Source organism: Sus scrofa, chromosome 10, assembly GCF_000003025.6.
Source record: "Sus scrofa isolate TJ Tabasco breed Duroc chromosome 10, Sscrofa11.1, whole genome shotgun sequence".
NCBI classification, from domain to species: domain Eukaryota; kingdom Metazoa; phylum Chordata; class Mammalia; order Artiodactyla; family Suidae; genus Sus; species Sus scrofa.
The window spans coordinates 21,089,661-21,106,800 of record NC_010452.4 but is presented as its reverse complement, the minus strand read 5'-3'; the positions used below and the strand labels follow the sequence as shown (position 1 = coordinate 21,106,800).

The 17,140-nt window shown below is 37.8% G+C and overlaps 1 protein-coding gene across 4 annotated transcripts in view; it reads right to left on the bottom strand.

The window, feature by feature from the left end:
- NEK7 (NIMA related kinase 7) overlaps positions 1 to 17,140 on the bottom strand; it is a 157,624-nt gene that overhangs the window by 17,483 nt on the left and 123,001 nt on the right. For 3 of the 4 annotated variants that reach the window (XM_005667989.3, XM_021064489.1, XM_021064487.1), the window contains 2 exons: positions 16,418 to 16,512; positions 12,197 to 12,310 (listed from right to left, as the gene is read on the bottom strand). In XM_005667989.3, coding sequence (XP_005668046.1) covers positions 12,197 to 12,310; positions 16,418 to 16,512 — 209 coding nt within the window. Of the gene's footprint in view, positions 1 to 10,297; positions 12,113 to 12,196; positions 12,311 to 16,417; positions 16,513 to 17,140 lie in introns of those variants that run through there. The other variant, XM_021064488.1, reaches the window with a different exon arrangement.

The following is a 17,140-nucleotide window of genomic DNA, read 5'->3' as shown; positions in this document are numbered from 1 at the left end:
TGCTGTGGCTCTGGCGTAGGCCGGTGGCTTCAGCTCTGATTTGACCTCTAGCTTGGGAACCTCCATATGCCACAGGAGCAGCCCTAGAAATGGCAAAAAGACAAAAATAAATAAATAAATAAATACAAAATAAATAATTAAAAAAAAAGATGACTAAGTACTACATTATTAACCACATTCAAGGAAAACACATGTTCATATAGTAACCCGAAGAATTTTATATATATTCTTTTATGTCAGATTTTAACTTCTAATAATATTGTTAGGCAATCACTTGCTCAAAAATATTTTTGTGTTTGAATTAAGGGGATTAGCTTTCCATTTGTTAAATTATAGAAATAATTCCAAAATCAGCAGATATTACATTAATAAAAATATAAGTAAGGAGCCACTTCATGGTTTATGCTATCTTGAGAAAACTGTTTAGTTTGTATTCCTTTACATGTTTGTAAAAACATGTACTCCATCGTTTTTTCAAAAAATTGTTTTCTAGAATAAGTTAAAGAGTATGGCAAAAATAAAGGTCTGAATATGTAAGAGCCTTTACAAAATCAAAGAGGAAATAACTGTTTAATTCAGATGTTTATGGGAAATTTAAAAAGCAACAGAAACATTTAAATGAGAAAAATAATTTTTTCATTTATAAAGTATAAATGAACTCTCTATAACATTTCTAAAGGATTATGAAATAAGTCATATGGAAATTAATGAATATTTCCAGTAAAATGGAGAAAATGGTAATATATTCTGACCGATATATCTCTAAAGAAATACCAGGAGACGGGATTAAGATGGCAGAGTAGAAGGACTGGCGCTCACCTTCTGTCATGAAAACAAAATTACAACCAAATACTGAACAACCTTCAACCAAATAGACTGAAAACTACCAAAAAAAGATATCCTACTCCAAAAAATAAAGAGGAGGCCACATCAAGACTGTAGGAGGGGTGATTATGTGATATAAGCAACCCCATACCACCAGGCCGGATGGCCCACAGACTGGAAAGTAACCATATCAAAACAGACTCACCCATGGGAATGAGCGTTCCAAGTTTGTCAGGTTCCTACACATAGGGATCTGGCAGTGGGAGGAAGAGCCCCCAGAGCATTTAGTGTTAAGGGCCAGTGGGGCTTGTATACAGAAGCTCCATGGGACCGGGGGAAATGGGGACTCCATTCTTGAAACATGCACAGAGGCTTTCATGTACGCTGGGTCCTAGGGCAAAGCAGACTCCATAGGAATCTGGGTCAGACCTCCCTATGGTTCTTGGAGGATCTCCTGGGTAAACAGGGGGTGACTGTGGCTCGTTGTGGGAGAAGGACACTGGAGGCAAAGGTATAATCATCAGCATGTGTTCTGCTAGAGGTGGTCATTTTGGAAAAATCTGGCCCTACCCATCAGGGCTGAGAAGCCCCAGGCCAAATAACCAACTGAGTGGGAACACAATCCCACCTGTCAGCAAATACAGGCTATCTAAAGAGCCCCTACCCAGACACACAGCCACCTCTAATCACACCTAGAAACAAAGCCCCACAGACCACAGGGATAAGAATCAGCTCCACCTACCAGTCAGCAGGTCACTCCCATCAGGAAGCCTGTAGCAATCTCCTGTACCAACTTCAGACACAAGGGGGGCATATATCAGAAGCAAGAGAGGCTTACAACTCCATTGTTTGCAAAAAGGAGACCACACTAAAAATCTATCCAAAATGAAAAGGCAGAGAATTATGACTCAGATAAAGGAATAAGGAAAAAAAAAAGATAAACAGCTGAGTGATCTGGAGATTACCAACCTCCATGAAAAAGTCTTTAGAATAATGATAGTAAAGATGATTCAAGATCTTGGAAATAAACTGGAGGCAAAGATTGATAAATTACAGGAAATACTGAACAAAGAAACAGAAGTTTTAAAGATTAAGCAAGCAGAGATGCAAAATACAATAACTGATACTTTAAAAATTCACCAGAAGAAACCCAAAGCAGATATAGGAGGCAGAAGAACAAATAAGTGAGGTGGGAGACAGACTGGTGGAAATCATTGACATAGAACAGAAACAGGAAAAAAGAATGAAAAAAAAAGAAGACAGTCTAAGAGAACTCTGGGACAACTTCAAACACACCAACCTCTGTAGTATAGGGGTTCCAGAAGGAGAAGAAAGAGAGAAAGGGTCAGAGAAAAATAGTTGAAGAAATAATGGCCAAAAACTTCCCTAACATAGGAAAGGAATCACGCACTCAAATCCAGGAAGCACAATGAGGACCATATAAAATAAACCCAAGGGGGAACACCCTGAGACACATATTAATCAAACTGACCAAAAATAAAGACAATGAGAAAATACTGAAAGCAGCTGGGGAAAAGCAACAAATAACACACAATGGAACCCTAATAAGGTTATCAGCTGACTTATCAGCAATAACTCCGCAGGCCATTACTTAAAGTGATGAAAAACCTGACATGGCAAGGCTCTTATTCAGATTTGAAGGAGAAATCAAAAGCTTTATAGATGAGCAAAAGCTAAGAGAATTCAGCACCACTAAACCAGCTTTACGACAAACACTAAAAAAACTTCTCTAGGTGGGAAAGAAAAGACAACTAGAAACAAAAATACTACAAATGACAGGGCTCACCAGTAAAGGCATATGTACAGAAATGAAAGGAAATCATCAACAAATATGCTACCAAAACCAGAAATCATGAGAAGAGGAGGGTACAAATGCAGGATACAGGAGATGCATTTGCAATTAAGAGGCCAACAGCTTAAAACAATGTTGTATGCATATAGACTCCTATATGAAAACTTCATGGTAACTGCAAATCAAAAGTCTACAATAGACACACAAATAATAAAAAGCACTCCAAAAACAACATGGAAAATAGTTATCAAACAATGAGAGCAAAATAGGAAGGGAAGAAAAACAGCCAACAAAAACAAATCCCAAACAATTAACGTAATAGCAATAAGAACACACATATTAATAATTACCTTAAATGTAAATAGACTAAATGCCCCAACCAAAAGACACAGACTGGCTGAACTGATACAAAAATAAGACCCACATATATGCTGTCTTCAAGATCCACTTTTGTTTTAGGGACACATACAAACTGAAAGTGAGGGGATGGAAGAAAATATTCCATGCAAATAGAAATCAAAAGAAAGCTAGAGTAGCAATTCTCATATTAGATAGACCTTAAAATAAAGATAGACCTTAATGAGATAGAGTAGCAATTCTCATATTAAATAGACCTTAAAATAAAGAATATTAGACAAAGGACATTACATAATGATCAAAAGGTCAATCCAAAAAGAAGATATAACAATTGTAAATATACATGCACCCAACATAAGATCACCTCAATATGTAAAGCAACTGCTAATAACCTTAAAAGGAGAAACTGACAATAACAAATAATAGCGGGGTACTTTAACACCCCACTTCCAGTAACGGACAGATCATCCAGACAGGAAATCAACAAGGAAACACAGACCTTAAATGATGCATTAGACCACATGGACTTACTAGATATTTATAGAACATTCCATCCAATAGCGGCAGTTACAGATTCTTCTCAAGTGCACACAGAACATTCTCTAGGACAGATCAGATTCTGGGCCACAAATCAAGCCTCAGTAAATTTAAGAAAATGGAAATCTTATCAACCATTTTTTCTGACCACAGAAGTCAACAAGGAAAAAACCACAATAAATAAATGAATAAATAAACCCACAAATATGTGGAGCCTAAACAAAATGCTACTAAACAAACAATGGATCACTAAAGAAATCAAGGAGGAAATTTAAAAATACCTAGAGACAAATGCCAACAAAGACACAACAATCCAAACCTATGGGATGCAACAAAAGTAGTTCTAAGAGGGAAGTTAATAGCAACGCAAGCCTACCTCACAAAACAAGAGAAACCTCAAATGAACAACTTTACACCTTAAGCGACTAGAGAAAGAACAGAAGGAAAGAAACCATAATGATCAGAGCAGAAATAAATGAAATAGAAATGAAGAAAACCACGGAAAAGATCAATGAAACTAAAACCTGGTTCTTTGAAAAGATCAACAAAATTGATAAACTTTTAGCCAGATTCAACAATAAAAAAAAAGGGAGGACTCAAATCAATAAAATTAGAAATGAAAAATAAGTTACAATGGATATCCTGGAAGTAAAAAGGATCATAAGAAACTACTATATGCAACTATATGCCAATAAAATGTCAAACCTAGAAGAAATGGACAAATTCTTGGAAAAGTACAATCTTTCAAGACTAAAGCAAGTAGAAATAGAAAAGATGAATGGACCAATCACAAGTACTGACACTGAAACTGTGATTAAAAAACTTCCAACAAACAAAAGTCCAGGATCAGATGGCTTCACAGGCAAATTCTATCAAAAATTTAGAGAAGAGTTAACACCCATCTTTCTGAAACTATTCCAAAAAACTGCAGAGGACAGAACACTCCCAAACTCATTCTATGAGGCTGCCATCACCCTGATACCAAAACCAAAGATACTACAAAAAAGAAAATTACATGCCAGTATCATTGATGAACATAGATGCAAAAATCCTCAACAAAATACTAGCAAAACAGATCCAGCAATACAAGAAAAGGATCACTCACCATGATCAAGTGGGAATTAGTCCAGGGATTCAAGGATTTTTCAATATCCACAAATCAATCAGCATGATACAGCACATTAACAAACTGAAGAATAAAAACCATATGATCTTCTTGGAGTTCCCATTGTTGCTCAGTGGAAACAAACCCAACTAGTATCTACAAGGATACAGGTTCAATCCCTGACCCTACTCAGTGGGTTAAGGATATGGTGTTTCCATGAGCTGTGGTGTAGGTCGGCAGTTGAAGCTCAGATTCGACCCCTAGTCTGGGAACCTCCATATGCCACACCTGCAGCCCTAAAAGAAAAGAAAAAACAAACAAACAAAAAAAAAAATGATAAAAACAAAAAAAACATATGATCCTCTCAATATATGTAGAAAAAGCTTTCGACAAAATACAACACCCATTTCTGATAAAAACCATCCATAAAGTGGGCATAGAGGGAACGAACCTACCTCAACATAATGAAGGCCAAATACTACCATCCCACAGCTAAAACCATTCTTAATGGTGAAAAGCTGAATGAATTCCCACTAAGATCAGGAGCGAGACATGGATGTCTCCTCTCACCATTGCTTTTCAACATAGTTTTTGAAGTCTTAGCCACCACAATCAGAGAAGAAAAATAAATAAATAAATAAAACGAATCCAAATTGGAAAGGAAGAAATAAAACTACCACTATTTGCAAACATGATACTATACCTAGAACATCCTAAAGATACTACCAGAAAACTGTTAGAGCCATCAATGAATTTGGTAAAAGTTGCAAGATACAAAATTTATATATAGAAATCAACTGTATTTCTATATACTAACAATGAAAGATCAGAAACAGAAATTAGGGAAACAATCTTGTTTACCATCACATCAAAAAGAATACAAATCCTAGGAATAAACCTACCTAAAGAGACAAAAGACCTGTACTCTGAATACTATAAGAAGCTGATGAAAAATATCAGAGATGACACAGGTGGAAAGATATACCATGCTCTTGGATTGGAAGAATCAATACTGTCAAAATGACAATACTACCCAAGGCAATCTATAGATTCAATGCAATCCCAATGAAATTACCAATGACAGTTTTCATAGAACTGGAACAAAATATTTTAAAGTTTATTTGGAAGCACAAAAGACCAAGAAGAGCCAAAGCAATCCTGAGAAAGAAAGACAGCTGGAGGAATCAGGCACCCTGATTTAGACTATACTACAAAGCTACAGTCATCAAAACAGCATGGGACTGGCACAAAAACAGAAATATAGATTAGTGGAACAGGATAGTAAGCCCAGAATTAAACCCGCACATCTATGGTGAACTAATCTATGACAAAGGAGGCAAAAAAATACAATGGAGAAAAGACAGTCCCTTCAATAAGTGGTGCTGGGAAAACTTGACAGCTACATGTAAAAGAATGAAATCAGAACACCCCCTAACACCTTACACAAAAATAAATTCGAAATGGATTAAGAATTAAATATAAGAGCAGATACTACAAAACTCTCAGAGGAAAACATAGGCTCAACACTCTTGGACATAAACCAGAGCAGTATCTTCTCAGATCCACCTCCTAGAGTAATGACAACAAAAACAAAAATAAACAAATGGGACCTAATTAAACTTAAAAGTTTTTTTGCACAGCAAAGGAACCCTAAACAAAATGAAAAGACAACCCAAAGAATAGGAGAAAATATTTGTAAATGAAACTACTGTCAAGGGATTAATCTCCAAAATATATAAACACCTCCTGCAACTCAATACCAAAAAAAACCCATCAAAAAATGGGCAGGAGATCTAAACAGACAATTCTCCAAAGACATAAAATGGCCAAAAAACACATGAAAAGATGTTCAACATCACTAATTACTACAGAAATGTAAATCAAAACCACTATGAGGTAACAACTTACACCAGCCAGAATGACCGTCATTAAAAAGTCTACAAACAATAAATGCTGGAGAGGGTGTAGAGAAAAAGGAACCCTCTTAGGGCGTTGGTGGGAATGTAAAATGATGCAACCACTATGGAAAACAGTATGGAGACTCCTCAAAAAACTAAACATAGAATTACCATATGATCCAGCAATCCCATTCCTGGGTATTATTCAGAGAAAACCATGACTCAAAAAGATGTATGTACCCAAATGTTCACTGCAGCAATATATACAATAGCCAAGACATGGAAGCAACCTAAATGTCTATTGACAGAGGAATAAAGAAGATGCGGTACATATACACAATGGAATATTACTCAGCCATAAAAAAGGAATGAAATAATGGCAACATGGATGGACCTAGAACTTATCATGCCAAGCAAAGTTAAGACAGTGAGACACAAACATCAAGTGCTATTGCTTACATGTGGAATCTTAAGGATACAATAAACTTATGTGCAGAACAGACACTGACTCACAGACTTTGACAATCTTATGATTACCAGGTTAGCAGCAGGGGTGGGGTGGGGGGGTGGAGAGGAATGGGCAGAGGATTTGAGATGTAAATATTCTAAAATTAGGTTGTGATGATAGTTGCAATAAAATGCAATGAATTAAAAAAAAGAAATATCAAAGCATACAGGTTGGTACCAAAAATATTCAAAAGAAGAGAATCACAGCAGTCACTGTTGTTGGGCAATTACCCAATTATATCTCAAGTTCAGTCACGTACAGGTAATGACAACAGGGCTCTCTGTGCAGCAGCACAGCATTAGGTCACAAACATAACTCTCAACAGAGCAATACAGACCAGCATTGTTGGTACTGTCTCACTTGGATACCTCCAGGCCTCTATCTGCTCATGGAAATAATGCCACAGACCTTCTTTCTTTAACAAGAATGTTCTTTTTTTTTTTTTTTTTTTTTGGTCTTTTTGCCTTTTCTTGAGCTGCTCCCGTGGCATATGGAGGTTCCCAGGCTAGGGGTCGAATCGGAGCTGTAGCTGCCAGCCTACACCAGAGCCACAGCAACTCAGGATCTGAGCCGAGTCTGCGACCTACACCACAGCTCACGGCAACGCCAGATCCTTAACCCACTGAGCAAGGCCAGGGATCGAACCTGCAACCTCATGGTTCCTAGTCGGATTCATTAACCACTGCACCACGACGGGAACTCCACAAGAATGTTCTTATACGGATAAAAGAAAATGGTGATTTCAGAAGTTGAAAAAAAAGTAAAGATTCCAATTCATTTAAAGCCGGGTAAATATAATTATACTCAAGAGTAACCTATACATATCTGAAGTCAGTTTAGTTCAACTACAAATTTATTATTATTTTGTTATTCAAAATATATATATATAATAATATATAATCAAAAAATAGAAAGGAGCAAACTTTTGAATACTTACATTTTAAATACTCTGGAAAAATCAAGAATTTCATGAGAACAATGAAAATGCCATGATGAGGAGTCACCTCATGCTAGTCAGAAAGGTCATCAGCAAAAAGTTCACAGATAATAAATGTTGAAGAGGGTGTGGAGAAAAGGGGACCCTCCTACATTGTTAGTGGGAATGTAAATCAATGCAGCCACTATGGAAAACAGTATGGAGTTTTCTTTAAAAGAAAAAAAAAAAAAAAAACACTGAAAATAGGAGTTCCCATCATGGCTCAGTGGAAACAAATCTGATCAGCATTCATGAGGAGGCAGGTTCGATCCCTGGACTTGCTCACTGGGTTAAGGATCCGGCATTGCCATAAGCTGTGATGTAGGCTGGCAGCTACAGCCCAATTCAACCCCTAGCCTGGGAGCCTCCATATGCTGCAGGTATGGCCCTAAAAAAATAAGACATAAACAAACAAACACTAAAAATAGAGTTACCAAGATCTAGCAATTCCATTCCTGGGTATATATCCAGAACAGACAAAAACTCTAATTTGAAAAGATACATGCATTCCAATGTTCACAGAAGCACATTTACCATCGTCAAGACACAGAGGCAACCTAAGTGTCCATCAACGGAATATTACTCAGCCACGAAAAAGAATAAAACCATGCCATTTGCAGCAACATGGAGCATTATGCTTAGTGAGGTAAGTCATCACTTGTTTGCCTGATAAAAGTGGAAAGGGCATCTGCAAAAAGATGGAGATTCATGGGCCTTTTAGAAGAACCGGCCTCGTAGAGTTGGGGAAGGGAGAACGTGCTGTGACCAGCACCTTCTGGAGAGGCTGGCCCCATCCAGGGTGTGAGGAGCCCTGTAATTATAGCTCCTCATACAGAGTAAACGTTCAATAAGTGTTTGCTTCACAGGTGTTAATGTCTTAATCACCAACACCAAGTTTAACTAAAACTAAGCGCTATCTCATGGAAAATATCTATTTTCAACCCAATGTTTTTACTGTTAAGTATAGTAACTCCCTATTGATACATGGATGAGATCATTACTAGAAAAGGAAAGAATATTGAGCACCAAAAGCCATAAATAAAAGTACTTAGTAAGCTATAAAATACATGTTCCTAGTATCAGTTGTGTGCAGCTAAGGCATTTTGATCCAGAATCCTACTCATTTGTACATAACAACAGTGGCATAATTCAAGAGGAAAGAGGAAAGATCTGACAAACAGGTTTATATTCCAAAGGATACTGTTTCTTGGTTTGGGTTTTTGTTTTGTTTTGTTTTGTTTTTTTGTCTTTTTGCCTTTTCTAGGGCCGCTTACCGCAGCATATGGAGGTTCCCAGGCTAGGGGTCTAACCTACACCAGAGCCACAGCAACGCAGGATCCGAGCCGCGTCTGCAACCTACACCACAGCTCACGGCAACGCAGGATCCTTAACCCACTGAGCAAGGGCAGGGATCGAACCCAAAACCTCATGGTTCCTAGTCGGATTCATTAACCACTGCGCTACTATGGGAACTCCTTGGTTTGGGTTTTTAATACTGACCTATGTCTTAAAGTATAAGAAATTTAAAAATCCCAAACCTTTAAGCTCTGCGTTCTTCTAAATGGAATGACTATATCTAGAAATAACTCTTGCAGAGTCCTTAGCATTCCTACCAGCAAGGCTGGTTGGTAGGCATGGGCTTTATTCTCATGAAATGTTGCCTCTGCATTCTTTTTGGGAAGTAGCCTTAAAAATTAGCAGTAGCTAAATGGATTGGTATGTTTTCAAATGGACATTTGGCAGGGAAATTAACTTGCTTAAAAGCTTTAGTTTTCACATAGATATAAAAATCTGTTACCATTTGAGCTATAAAATTAACACCAAAGAATTGCTCTTTGAATGAAAATTTCACTGTTTAAAAACTTCACACTTCACTTTTCACTGTTTCCCAAATTTTGCCATACTGAAAAGTTAAATGGCAATTTGGACTTTAAAAGCCCTAAAAAATCTACTATATAAAGGAATATTTAAGATACTGTTAAGATGTGGCAACACAGAATCTGCTCAGGGTGTCTGCTTTTTGGTTTTTTTTGGCTACCATAAATTCTGAATGATTATTTTCCAAACAAACTGAATTCCTACTTCAGGAGAGAAAATATTTAGTAGCACATCTGCATTTCAAAGCTCCTGTTCTGAGAACTTTTCTACATAACTGAAGAGATTAAAGTAAGATCACTAGTCTATACTTTTTATCTCTCATTTCCTCAGTAAGAATTAGTTTCACTGTTTACCTACCTATGACAGCTTTCTATTATTTCATCATGGCGTAACAGCAGACTTTACCCATCTGAGGGACCATACTATTTTTTTTTTTTTTTTTTTGGAAAGTACATCAGATAACATGTTTTGCTTTATATCTCTTTTCAAAACTGGTAACTATATAGAGTGAAGCAAAAAGTAGCAACTATTTTCCTTTCCCAACTGTAAGACCTTCTTCTGTCTGGGCCAGACTTTGATGTCTGCCCCTTGGCTGAGAACCCGCAAATCCGACTTCACACTTAGCTGCAGTGAAGTAGCCCTGCAGGCAGGCCGACTTCAACCAACCGCCAGTGGTGCCATCATTAAAATCCTGCTGAAGGTCACCATGGCAACCGCCTGCTGAGGCTCCTCTGCTGCACTCGGCATCTCCTAATCAGCTACCATGTGAAATGCAAATTCAGACAGTCTGAAAATTAGTCAAGAAGAATAGGGGATGAGGATGCAGATATGTGAAATATTCATGCGCTTCATGGAAAAGAGAAGACAGCATGAATGACACAACAAAGAAGGGCCCCTGACATTCTTGCTATCATTGTGCATTACCGTTCATACCCTACTGTATTTCCAGGCCCGGAGTTCTCAAGTTGGTTTCGTGAAATGCCGTATTTATATTCTATACCCAAAATAGTAATTAAAAATGGCCAACATAATAGCATTAACATCAAATAGAGATAATGCTTCTAAATTACCATCACTGCCTTGTAGGAGTTTATTCTAATTACCGGAGTGCAAGTGCTATGAAACAGAAAGCCAAGTGTCATTGATTATCAGTATCAAAACTACTAGAAAAAGGGTACGTTTAACATCCTAGGACCACAGATGCTTTACATAGGGTAAAAATTCTTTAGAGATACTTCTTATGCAAGGTATGTGGACTCAATCCCCCTTATAGGAAACCTAAACCAAGTGCATTCATTTCAAATAGAGCAACAAGACCACCAAAAAGGTGAACATGACCAGTTGTTTTGTCTTTTCCCCTTGCTCCTTTCCATTTTCCTTGGGCAAGAACTCTACTGCTCAAGAGCAGGTGAGACGGCCTAACTCAATACAGCATTTTCTCTGGGTGGGTCCCCAGTGAGCTTTCCAAAAAGAGTGACGTGACCGCATTAACCCAAGACACTGCTCTTCTGCATATCTCCTCCTTAAATAGCGGTAAAATCATGATGCATTAGGGAAAAATGGGAGATGTTTTGTTCGATGAAAAACTGGACGTTGGGTGGAGCCCAAACAACTCACGTTTGGGGTGGGTTACCGAAGTGAGTAAGGATCCAGGCTCAGCTCCCAATAAGGAAAAGTCTTCTCAAATTTTCAGTCCCATCCCATAGACTCTTTACCGTGTCTACAGTGATAACCTCACACGTTTCCCACAGAATCTGACTGCAGCCAGGAGGTGGTAATAGGACGGGTCTTGGAAAAGGAGGCAGGGGGGAAAGCTGAAAGGGTAAGGCTGGGAGACATGAGGCTGAGAGATGTTCGGTTCCATTCTGGGAAAACCCGGGCGGGAGGGCAGTTCTGCCAGAAGGGAAGGTAGTACTTGTGTGTGGCTGAGACTGTGAGGATGCGGAGGTGCCCTATCAGGAGGGTCCAGGACAGGCTGATTAGGATGGCCTGGGCTTGGGCATGCATTCTGCCCTTCGCCACGTTCAGGAGGCTGTAAGGCCAGCCACTGCTCCTGCGGCAGGTAGGAAGTGGCCGATTTTACACCACGCGCCGGGTTGTGGTCCTCTCCACGTGGCGAATCTGCAGAGTCAACTCTCTAAACAGCCGCGCCTCCGAGAGAATGAAAACGGAACCAAGGTGCTCTTTCTGCCACCTCCACGCGTCATGTGTGTTACTGGATAAAGGAGGATTTCTTAATAAAATGCAAGCGTTAGCAGAATGAACAACGGATGAACACAGGGACTGAGAAATGACTTACCTCCTCCGAATAGTGATCGGAAGGCAGAGGCGGGTAGTCGCACTGCTCTATCTTCTTACACAGCGAGTATAAGTTCATCTTGTCACCGTAGAAGGGACTCTGCAAAGCGGCCATCTGCAAAATGCTCCCAATGAGACTGATACAGTTACACGTTAACTTTTAAAGGGGATTGCATCAAGTATGCTACGCTGGGGTAGAAAAATAATGTCACACACTTTGAATGACATTATCTAGGCATTCTGATTTTTATGAATATCCTTTTCAGAGAATTATTTAGTAAGTCTTAGAAAGTATTACTTCAATTTCTGGTTCTTATTTTCAATATTTAAACTTCCCTAAAAGGGAGAAATGGTTAGTATACATATAATTCTTCACTGATATATATATATATACACACACATATATGAACATCAAACAGTATTAAGAAAAGAGCATAAAATAACTTAAAACGCTTTGCAAATATAAGGCCATTAAAGCAGCTAGTATATCTCATGATGCAACAGACATCAGTGGTACAAATCAGCCATGTTAACGGTGGAATTACGACAAAAATGAAACTGAAGCTAAAACAGAATTATAATCTAAGCAATGGCTTAGGGAACAGAATGCACGGCATTTTACATCGCATGACAGTTTCTGTAGGGGAAGGTTATTTTGAGATTAAAAAAAAAAGCCTTCTCAATCTGAACGTTCTAACTGATCCTCGAGTAGTTCACAATGAATTGAAACTACGTTTCTTTGGGAAATATCTCGAAAACACTAAATACACTCGAAAGCCCTAAGAATCATAGCTGCTACTTCGAGGCATCCAAATGAGATTTTTATGCAGAAAAAAAAAAAAAAAAAAAAAAAGAAGAATAAACGACTTTAAGAAAGACATTATTGAATTTAACCTGAAGACAAGGTTCTCGCTTGACATTTAGAGTGCCAGCAAGGATGGTGGAAGCAAGGTTACAAACTAAAAATTCAATTTAAAATGTTCGCCTCCTGTTCAGACCTTCTAAATCTTTGAACCGAGGCAGCGAGAATACAACACGGAGTGCGAGGCTGCCCCAGAGCCAGTCACCCTTTTCTACATGTGCTAATAAGTTTGATTTTGGAAGGACAATGTGTACATTCCCCAGACAGGCCGCGTGTGTGTGAAACACGCTGGTCCGTGCTGTGCTACTCAGTGGGCGTCAGCGGGGACAGGACAAGCTGAAAATGGCTCTCGTCGGTCTGGGCTGCTCCAGGCAGAGCTTAACTCCTTCCCAGCCTGGACCTGAGGCTGGCAGGGAAGCCGGCCCGAGCCTTGCTACATCTGACACAAACCACCTTCGGGAGAGGTGCTCCACACGGAGACAGAAGGGAGAGACAATGTGATGATGGTCCCCAAACCTCTAAGACACCCCATCGGAGAGGGAATTTCAGAAGAGACGCTACAAGCATAATTACGGTTTTTGCTACAATGCAAGGACACTCTATGATAAAAGAGAACCTTTCCAATGCCACCTTAAAAAATGGACTGTGTGTGTAAACTCTGGTCTCTCCGTGTTTGCAGAAACCCTAAGTAAACATACGTATATTCATTATCATACGCTGGGAGTTCATTACAGGACTTTTGTCTCAATACTGCAGAGTGTTAAAAAAAAAAAAAAAACTGAATGTCCCCTAAGGAGTTAAACAGGAATAGTATATTTTCATGCATCTCCTGCTTTGACAGATGAAAAATGTCAACTGTCCTGTTTTTATTTTCAAGCTTTTGCACTATTCATCTGGTTCATTAGTGCATCTCGATGCCGCCCCTGACAGCTGCTCGCCCTCTCCTCCCAGCAGCTGAATTTTTCAGGCTAATTTGATCCTCCACACTGAGACGATCGCTAGAATGATTGACTTGCTCCCTGACCTCCAGGGTCCGACTTTCCTGATTAGTATTCTGGGGGTGTCGGAGGGACGAAAGCCCACTGTCTGTCTTCAGGGCTGGTGGCAGCTCTCTTTTTTTTTGAACTGTAAGCCACCAACCTACAACCCTGGAAGGATGCAATTGCTGCAGTGAACAATAAAGGAAATGTGTAAAACCTACTTTTCCATGTAAAGGTCCGTGTAGCAAAAGCACAGCATCTTGATTTTAATTAGTAAAGTCTACTTTGTTGCATATCAATTAAAACTGTACTGCTAGTTTTTTTTTTTTTTTTCCTGAGGTTTCAGGACTATTTGAAAGTCTAATTTTCTGAGTTTAAAAATACATTTTCAAAAAAAAGCCTTCCCACTCCTTCATTGTTACTAGTAAATTCTTAGTGGGATATAATATAAAATCTCTATGTGATGCTATGGCCCATTTTTTAAAGCTAAATTACTGCGCATTTTTATTAACGTTCTATTAAAGCATAACCGGAAGGAGATACAAGACAAAGGTAAATTAAATCCTTAGAAAAATTCTAGCTCTTCCAAATGACTCGCACACAGGAACTTAGAAAATACACTGAGATGAAACCTAATGTTAGTGTTAAGATGTTAAATACCATAACTCAAAATCATCCACAACACATAAAATGCATGATTGTAGGCACGTCCAAAGACTTAATTTTTATTGTGGTCATCGTTTTAAATATACACAAAAACAGGACGCTGCCTCTCAAAGGCGGATTCAGAATGTGAAGAATTATTTCAGTTTTTACATGGGAGTCTGCTAGTCCTCAAAGAATTATGCAAACTCTCCCAAACATGCTTATTTTCTCGACTGAACTTTTTCTTTTTCATTGCTAAATTTAATCTCGATAGGAGAAACCAATTTGCCGTTCACTTTTAAGTGTTTAAGGGGGAAATGCTGCTTTGATAATGTTAGAGTATTGGCCTGAAGGAGTCTAAGGTTACCTAAACTGGCATAAAATATTTTTAAATGTACAAAGTGACTTTTAAACTTAGTATCAAATCAGTTCAACAGTGTACCAAATTAACAGAATATAATACAGTGAACATAAATCTCTTTTGATCGCACATGCGTACATACAAACGTATTTTGTCATATAACTCATAACTTTTGAATAAACATTATCGCAGCAATGTTATTTAAGAACATTTAAAAAATATTTTTTTTCAGGTGGTCATTAGTTACTTCAGTAGGAAAACCAAAATAAACAAGCTCAGGTTCCTTAAATTTAGGAAAGTTGAACCTGCAGTCTGTAAAATAATGATTAAAGATTATGATACACATTAAAAAAAAAAAAAAAAACCCTGATGCTCCATTTCCAAATAAAGGTGGAGCAATTAAAATAGATGATCTCATCAGATATTTCAAGTCAGGAGACAAGAGACACAAAATAGCATGAAAGGCACTGGTTTCTATCTCTTTAGATTTCCTTTGTACATAGTAAAATATGAAAACGATTCTATGTATTTATTTTCCGTCATTTTAGTTTGTTGAAAGAGTTACCTAGATGTAGGCTAACGTTTAGTTAACAGCTTTGACTGGTAGCCTCCGTTCCGAGGAAAATTACCATTCGATTAAAGAATAAAATTACCGAAGTCACTGACTTGAGTGTTCTTTGACACCATTCCTCAAACATGAGTACAAAATGTGCTCGTGCTGTGCCGTCTCCTACGCATCCAAATGGTCACGGTGCCAGATTTGCCAGAGGACCTACCTACATAATTCTATCAGCCTTTAATAAATTATCACCGGCAGAACAGGTGAGATGAAGTAGTTCACAGGGCTTTCTTTACCAAGACAAATTGTTCCTCACCAAAACTAAACCAAGCGATAACCTAGAAGAATTATCTGCCTGTAAACTATCCTTAAAGCTGAACTGCTGTACATAAAAGTGAAAAAAAAAAAATTGACCAATATATTCCTCTGCTTTCATATTTTAAGTCCATTCCATTATACCTCTTCTGCTCTGCATGGGCAAGGTTTTTTTAAATAAATATTCATGTATATATTTTTATAAATAATATTATGAATACATTAACATAAAACACATTTAAAAAAACCAAACTCCCAACAAAAGAAAACAATGAAAAATATATAGAGGAAATAAATGTGTAGAAACATATAGACACTAAATTGCACTATAAAAACAATTACGAAGTCAATGAATTCACTCTTCATAATTAAAAAGCCAATTCTTAAACACAATCCAGAAAAAAAAATAAGTGCATAATAAGTGTATACTCTAAGGATGGGGAAATATATTCCAGTACATACAATTACTTCAATAGATGATATTTATCAGCATCACCTACCTCATACAGTAGACAGCCAAGGGACCAGATGTCAGATTTGAAGTTGTACCCATTTTCGTGTATTCTCTCAGGAGACATGTAATAAGGTGTACCCACTGCAAAAACAAACCAAACAAAACAAGAGGAGTATAAAAAGGCAGAGGCAGCTGTGAGAAGAACTTACATACAAAATTCTAGATTGAAAAATGTCATTAAAAATAATTCATTAGGATCAGAAAATTTGTTTTGGGTTAATACCGAAAACTTTTAAATGCTTCTTTCTTCCTGACTCCTCAACTGCACACTTGCATCTATCCCACATTACAAAGGGTGTGGTGGCTTAAACATGCTTTCCTCTTGATCAATGTAGGGAGAATCTAGGGAGCATAACTGATGGGGAAAAAAGAAGGAATTCTAACAAGAAATTCTAAGTGGCTCACACTGGTTTCATAATTCATTTCAACATGGCTTGCATATCCCAAAGAATTAAGCACGATAATGTAATAATTTATTTTAAAAGAAACTGTAAGGTGTAACAATTGAGTAAAATGTATATAAATAAATCAAATGTATGAACTTTTACAGGACTATCCCTCAGAACATCTATGACTATTAAAATTACAAATGATGTAAATCATTAACCTTTAGTACCTTACTTACTCCCACTTGAGAATAAAAGAGTATTTTGGACATCAAAGGGTTTTATGATAACATGTGTGAAAGATCACGGACATCTCTGAAAAA